The sequence below is a fragment of the Chlorocebus sabaeus genome, chromosome 16 (assembly GCF_047675955.1).
Source record: "Chlorocebus sabaeus isolate Y175 chromosome 16, mChlSab1.0.hap1, whole genome shotgun sequence".
Classification (NCBI taxonomy): Eukaryota; Metazoa; Chordata; class Mammalia; order Primates; family Cercopithecidae; genus Chlorocebus; species Chlorocebus sabaeus.
Window position 1 is genome coordinate 63,846,415 of NC_132919.1, and position 7,196 is coordinate 63,853,610.

General features: G+C 55.8%; 1 protein-coding gene across 1 annotated transcript in view; it reads left to right on the forward strand.

Annotated features, from left to right (window-relative positions):
* The window catches only part of MARCHF10 (membrane associated ring-CH-type finger 10), a 113,038-nt gene extending 107,329 nt beyond the window's left edge, over positions 1-5,709 (forward strand). The window contains exon 10 of the mRNA XM_037993615.2: positions 5,247-5,709. Within this exon, the coding sequence (XP_037849543.2) occupies positions 5,247-5,396 (150 nt within the window). The 3' untranslated portion in view covers positions 5,397-5,709. The remainder of the gene's footprint in view (positions 1-5,246) is intronic.
* Positions 5,710-7,196: the final 1,487 nt, after the last annotated feature.

Here is a 7,196-nt window from a genome sequence, read left to right on the forward strand (position 1 = left end):
GGACATGGGAAGGACGGGTGGGTGTGGGGTGAGGGACAGGCTGGCAGAAGCACTGAATGCTCGCCTCTGCAAGTGGCCGGCAGGAAGCTGGCCTTTCCTCCCTTCAGGTGCTTGTTGGAGAGCATCTCCAGAGAAGACAGGACCCACCAGCCTCACCTGACCCCACCTTCGAGGTGAAGCTAAAGGGCCTTGCCTTCCCTCTCCTCCTTCCCTTTCAGCCCCCACACGGAGCACTCCATTTGTCAGGGCTTAGTCCCCCAACCCCCGTGTCCTGGCTTCCTCCCAGCCCAGGTCTTGTCTCTGATTATTACAGCGATCTCCTGGAGCGAGGACCCGCCTCTGTCTTCTGTCCCAGGTGTGCCGTTAATAGTGAAAAACTTCAGGCTAGGTGCAGGGGAAGGGAGCCCAGGGGCTGGCTGGAGAGGCAGGCAGGATCTAGAAGCCATTCTCAAATCCCCGTTGGTTTATTCACGTGTGAGACTGGATAGACTGTGGCTCCCCCCGCCCCCATCCATATCATTTCTACAAAACCAAAAGCTCTTCTAAGGACCAGATCAACCCAAAACATGGGAAGCCCAGGTTTGGTCCACAGTTACAAAAACTTCCCACTCACCAAGATGCAGTTTCCTGGTGGAACAAGAGTTGGTGAGATAGATAGGCTCAGCTGGCACAGAATCTAGAGGCAGGTGGAGGTTGTCTCGGGAGCCCAGAGAAAACGGAGGCAATGGCTAGCCCAGTCCTGATGCATAATTTACCAGGTAACCAGGACCTGCTACTCTAGACGAAATTCCATCCTTCCCCTGCCCTCCCTCTCCTTGGGCACAGAAACGGTCTCAGGGACTAAAGCTGCCTCCACACTGGCCAGGCAGTTGCCCCAGTAACAGTGTCCAGCACCCCTTGTTTTGTCCCCCAGCCTGTCACAAAGCCCCTCTTCTTCCTGGGGAAGAGCACCAGGCCCTCTGCGCCGGGGCCCACATCCTTGCAGCCTGGCACAATGGGCTCCCACGGAGTACACAGTGTTTCTTACTGTGGCATAAAATGCCATAAAGTCAGAACAAAGAGCGAGCCCAGGGCCTTGATGGGTCTGCTGCTTCCTGCCAGGCAGAGAATACAAGTGATTGTTTCAAAGCCAGTGGTGAGGCAAGTGGCCAATTAGCACGGCCTTCACCCCCACAGCCTGTAAATGTGATTCGGATCATCAGAATGGGATTCTGCTATTCAGATCAATTGCTCAAAGGAAGCGAGTCTGTTCTCGCTGCCAAATTTAGAAGCCCGAGACAACAAAGGTGACCCAGGTTATGGCTGCAGCTCTCCTTAGGATGAGGTTGAGCCCTGCCAATGCTTAGCACTCACCAGCCCTCAGCACCTCTGCCCGTTTCCCTGCCCCTTTAAGGTGGTGTAAGGGATTCCTAGAACGTTCCTGCAACTAGGAGGTTATACATCTGTTCACAATTGCATTGGAATAACAATGCACTTCTCGTTGTCTTCTTTCTTGTAGTTGTCAAGAAATTACCCACAACCCAGAACAGAGGAAAATGAAAGTAGGTTTTGGGGCCCAGTCCTGCCATTTTGAGGGTGTTTGCTAAATTTCTCTTTTTCGGTGACTGTGTTGAACCTAACGCCATGGAAGGAAGGAATGACCACCACCCAGAGGCAAAAATAACCCCACAAAGCTTGGGAAAGTCAGCCGCAGCAAACAATCAGGAAGGCCAGGCCAAGTTCACTGGATGCAGAGCAGATAAGAATTTTAATTCATCCTGAACGCAAGGAAAAGCGCCAACAAAGGGAAGAGGTTATCTTCCGGCATGAGATAAGATTTGTTCCTTTTCCTTGCTGGGATTCTCCAGCGTCCAGCACTTGGAGAGTTTGGGGGTTGGTTTTTTTACTGCCAGGATTCCTCTAGGGAAACCCTCCCCAAGCCCTGGCAGGGGCTGTCTGGCCCTTACCTGAAGGGACCACATTCACTCACAAGCTAGTGGCCTTGGTGGATTTTGGGTCTGCTGAATTCAGAGGCTGAACAAAGCAAACAGGTCTCCCGAGAAAGGGCCCTCAAAGCGGGCAAGACGGCTCTCTGCAAACAGGTTCGAGAAAAGTCTTCTCCCTGTTCCTTTTTCCATTTAAAAAAAAAAAAACCGACTGGAGAAAAACGTGCTCAATAAAGCAGGCGGGCTCGAAGTCAGACTCGGGAAGAACTTCATCAGGAGGCAGAATCAACACCGCAGTGAACAGAGGGGTGTATGACAATTGGGTCCCCAGAGATTCTTCTGGGGGAAAATTTCACAACTGCCTGTCCCAAAAGCCGTTAGAACAGTGGCTCCCACATGGGCTTTGCCATCAGAATCACCCGGGAAACTCACCAAAAACTCGGATTCCTGGGCCCCGCCCCGAGATTCCGCTTCTGGCGATGGGGTGGGGCCCTGGAATCGCGTTCAAACCGGACCCCGGTGGTCCGGACACAGCCGACCGCGGGGTGCTTTTGAGAACCCCCAATAGTCCTGCCCGGAAGGCGCGAACCAGCTCAGAGCTGCTCGGGGTGGGGCCCGGATTACGACGCTAGAGAAGCCAATTTATTATTCCGGGCACGCAGCCCTGCGAAGCCGAATTGACCATTTTCAGAGACCCGGGAAAGGCCCTGCCTTTCGCTCACAAAAGGAGCCCGGGAGTCCCAGCCCGAGCGCCACCGCGGGGTCCGGCCGCTCCCAGCGCCCCCTCACGCTGCCGCCCCCGACCCCGGCCTTTTCCCCCAGGCGGGCGCAGCTGCTGCTCCCGCCTCCGCAGCCGGGAAGGGCGCTGCGAGGTCTTTAAAAGACCTTTGTGTCGCAGGCGCACGCAGCACCTCCGGGGAAAACGCCCTGCGCCTCGGCCCCGCGGCTCCCCGCCGCCGCCCGCCCCGCGCGTCCCAGGGTCTGCCTCGGCGAGGGCCTCCCGCTCCGGAAGGGGTGCGACGGGGAGCCCGACCTGGTCGCTGCGGCCCCGCGCTCCGTCCAGCCGCGGCCGGGAGGGCAGGGCAGAGTCCCGGCGCTGCGCCCAGGCGCCCCCTCCCCAGCCCCGCCCCGGAGACTCCTCGCTTTTCCCGGTCCGGGGAAACCTGCGCCGGCCGGGCGCGCCCACGTGGCTTCCGCTGGGCAGGGGCGACCCCTAGTGCCCAGGGAGGGCCGCGCCGAGCAGGACCGAGCCTTTCCCACACACCCTGGAGCCTGGGCTTGGGGCACCCTGGCCTCCGAGCCCGGGCCCCAGGGAAGACCCACGTCTCTGGAGAGCAGAAGAGCATCCCTAGGGTGGTGCTCCAAAAAGAGTGTCCACGGGAGGCAGGGAACCTGCCGCGCTTCCGTGCTGCTCCGAGGCAAATGGTCCCACAGAGGGAGCGACGCCCACTCATTTGCCATCCTTCCTCCGGGAGCTGGGACCCGCTCGAGGATCCAGCCCATCACCACCCCTCCCCTGCCGCTCTCAGCCCCAGGGGAGACAGCCAGTTCTCCCCTGAAAGCGCAGGCCCGCTCCACCTGCCCCCAGCTCTTCTCACGCCCCAGACGTGGGTGGGCACAACCAAGGCCAAGGAGAACCCAGCACAGAGGGATCATCCTGGGGTGCTGACCAGTCGCAACCCTGGCCTGTCTTCCCGCCAGAGCCATTCTCAAGACAAGAGCCAGGGTAGCCAGTGGCAGAGCCACGGGCATCCAGCCTCCCCCTTAGGCCACACTCCCTTGGTCCCCTGGCATCCTAGCATGACTCGCCTGGTTGGCAGCACTTTGTTAATATGGGTTGCCAGAGCTGAGTCACATCTGTGACCTGCTGCCCTAGCTCGGTTCAGGTACACAGGAGGAAAAGGCAAAACATCAGGGCACACCAGGTAGCACAGAGAGGTGCCAGCTTCTTTGTGGCTCTGTGGTGCCCATGCCAGCCTGCTGACCAGGTCCCCTCCCCTGCACGTGAGAACCAAAGCCTCACACAAATGCCACAAGTGAAACCGAAGTTAGGGCAGCTGGGGAGAGTCCCTGGGTGTGTGCAGGAGCCAGCGCCAGGACAGCTGCTTCCCAGTAGCACAAATAACTTCCCAGTGTCACCAAGACAAGGGGTGGGGGGAGGGTCCAATATGCAGGTATGCAAACAGATGAGGACAGGGGCGGGCATGAGTGCCCTTGGCCAAAGACTGGGCCAGAGCGCCTCACCAAACACCCAGTCAAGGCTATTGGCTTTTAGAGAAAGCACAGGATGGATGAGGGGATGGAGGCAGCTCAGGGGCTGGGGCTTCCTTGGGTTGAACTGAAAGGGTGAGAGGGTCCAGGTAGGATTGGGGGCATGTCAGTTGCTCCTGCTCCTTGCAACAGTTTCTTCCACAACAGGCAGAAACTTTCTTTCTTTTCTTTTTTCTTTTTCTTTTTTTATTTTTCTTTTTGAGATGGAGCCTCACTCTGTCGCCCAGGCTAGAGTGCAGTGGCTCAGCTCTCTGCAACCTCTGCCTCCCAAGTTCAAGTGATTCTCCTACCTCAGCCTCCTAAGCAATAGAGATTACAGATTACGTTGACGGCGTTTTGCTATGTTGGCCAGGCTGGTCTCGAACTTATGACCTCAAGTAATTAACTTGCCTCGGCCTTCCAAAGCACTGGGATTACAGGCGTGAGCCACTGCGCCCAGCCTAAACTGTTTCTAAATTGTCAGGGATCATTCACTCAAGCCAAGGGGGAAAGAAACATATTGAGAACAAGAGTTTCCCCCAAGAATAAAGGAGACCCCCACACACACCAACTCCACCTCCTCCACTTGGATTGTACTGCCACCCAGTGCCTCTTGCTGTCCCTCCCTTCTCCCTCCTGTCACTCGTCCCTCTGCCTCCAGCCATTGATTTCCGAAAGACTCCTGAAACCCCTGAGTCAGTTCCCCCTTCCCTGCCAAATTAGGAAACGGGGATTCAAGTGGGGTCTTACCCTGAGAGGAAGCAATGGCCCCCGCAGGTATTCAGCCTGAAAACAAGTGCTGCACCAGGCTATGTCGGGATGTGGAGATGACCAAGATGCTGTCTTTGGGGGAAGCTGGTGTGGCTGAAACCCCAATGGGGCGGTCTGCAGATTCCCCAGCCCCAGACTGCAGGTCTCTGTTCCCCAAGCTGTTCCAGGCACTGTGGCCATGTGGGTGGCTGGCCCTCAGGGCTGGGGTGGGAAATGACGGAGCGGCAGTGCCATGCCCCCTGTGACAGACCCCACAGTCTGCTGCAGCCCTCCGGCCTGAAACATCTTCTTGCCTTCCAGATTCGGAGCTGGGAGATGGAAATGAAGGCAGCATTTCTCAAAGCCGGGTCGTCTAGCAAGGAAGCCAACCATGGAGCTCGGCGGAGCCCTCTCCCGCCAGCCCTTCTGTCTACGTCCCCAAGTGCCTCCCTTCCTCCTCTTCTTTACTGAAACTGAAACCAGGTGTTCACAGTTAGCATTTTCACCTTGTGCCACTCTCTTTTAGGGTCTGCCTTGAGCATCTATGGGCAGCCACAGCGACCGGTCTAGTCCCAGACAGCACAGGTCAAGCAGCCTGGGACTGTGGAGCCCCTGGCAGGCTGGCCTGCTGCTGCCCCCTTAGCCCAGAAGCCCAAGAGGACCCAGAAGCCTTGCCAGGTCCAGTGGCCTGGGGTCCCACTGCTGAGGGCGCATGCCAGGCCTCACTCCACCCTGAGTGGACTCAAGCCATGTATTCATTCAGTAAACTGACTTTATTCTCCCAGTTTTGTTCGTGCTTATTTCACTTGCCTTGGTCAGAGGCCGAGGGTCTCAAGTTGGAGGAAGAGGGAAGCACATCTCACAGTCCCCACCTCACCTCCACTTCTCCCTCGCTCCCGCCATCACTGGGGATGCTACATCCTGGGCCCCCATGGGCTGGGGCAGGCTGGATGGTGGCTGCCCCTGTAGTACCCACTTAGGACCCAGTTGGGGTGTGGACTCCACACTTTTTTTCCTAATTGCATCTTAGGACCCAAAGACCAAGTCAGGACTTGGGGTGAAAAGTCAGAGGGTTAGTGAGAAAATTATGTGTGCATGAGTGTATTTGAGTACGTGTGTGTGTGAGAGAGAGGGAGAAACAAAGTTAAGCCAAAAAATAATAAAAGGGCTGGACGTGGTGGCTCACACCTGTAATCCCAGCATTTTGCGAAGCTGAGGAGGATGGATCACTTGAGGTCAGGACTTGGAGACCAGCCTGGCCAACATGGCAAAACCCCGTCTCTACTAAAAATACCAAAAAAAAAATTAGCTGGGCATGGTGGTGGACACCTGTAGTCCCAGCTACTTGGGAGGCAGAGGTTGCAGTGAGCTGAGATTGCACCACTGCACTCCAGCCTGGGCAACAAAGCAAGACTCCATATGAAAAATAAATAAATAAATAAATAATAAAAGGGCCAGGTATGGTGGCTCATGCCTGTAATCTCAGCACTTTGGGAGACCAAGGCAGGCAGACCGCTTGAGCCCAGAAATTTGAGATAAGCCTGGGCCATAGCAAGACCCTGTCTCTACAGAAAAAATTTTAAAAATTAGCCATGTGTAGTGGCACGCCCTCGTGGGCCCAGCTACTCGGCAGGCTGAGGTAGGAAGATCACATGAGCCTAGGAGGTCAAGGTTGCAGTGAGCCATGATCACACCACTGCACTGCAGCCTTGTAGACAGGGCTACAAGACTCTGTCTGAAATAATAGTAATGATAATAAAAGATGGAGGGGACAAACTATGGTACATGCAAAAACGTTATGCTAAGTGAGAGAAGCCAGACAGCAAAGACTACGTAGTACATGATTTATACAATTTCTAGAAAAGGCAAAACTACGGAGACAGCAAGCAGATCAGTAGTTGCTGGGGGCTGGGAAAGAGGCAGGAATTGACTGCAAATAGGGTCCAGGAGACTTTTGGGGGTGAGGGAGGTGTTATAAAGCTGCTTTGTGGCAACGTTTACACAACTGGATAAATTTGCTGAGGCTCATTGCCTCTACAGATTAAAAATGGAGGGAGGGACAGAAAAAGGGCTGAGAGAGGAGGACGAGAGAGAAAGATGAAATGAAGAGGAGGTGGCACTTCTCCCCCCTGCCTTTAAGACTTCTCAGACCAGGAGAGGCCCCTGCTTCCCCGACCCACCCTCTCCTGGGGGTCTCAAAGGGTGAGATTTTGCTGCAAAGGGGTGCCCTGAGCTGAATTAAGGAGTCAGTAGGGTTTTAGGAAGGCTAGG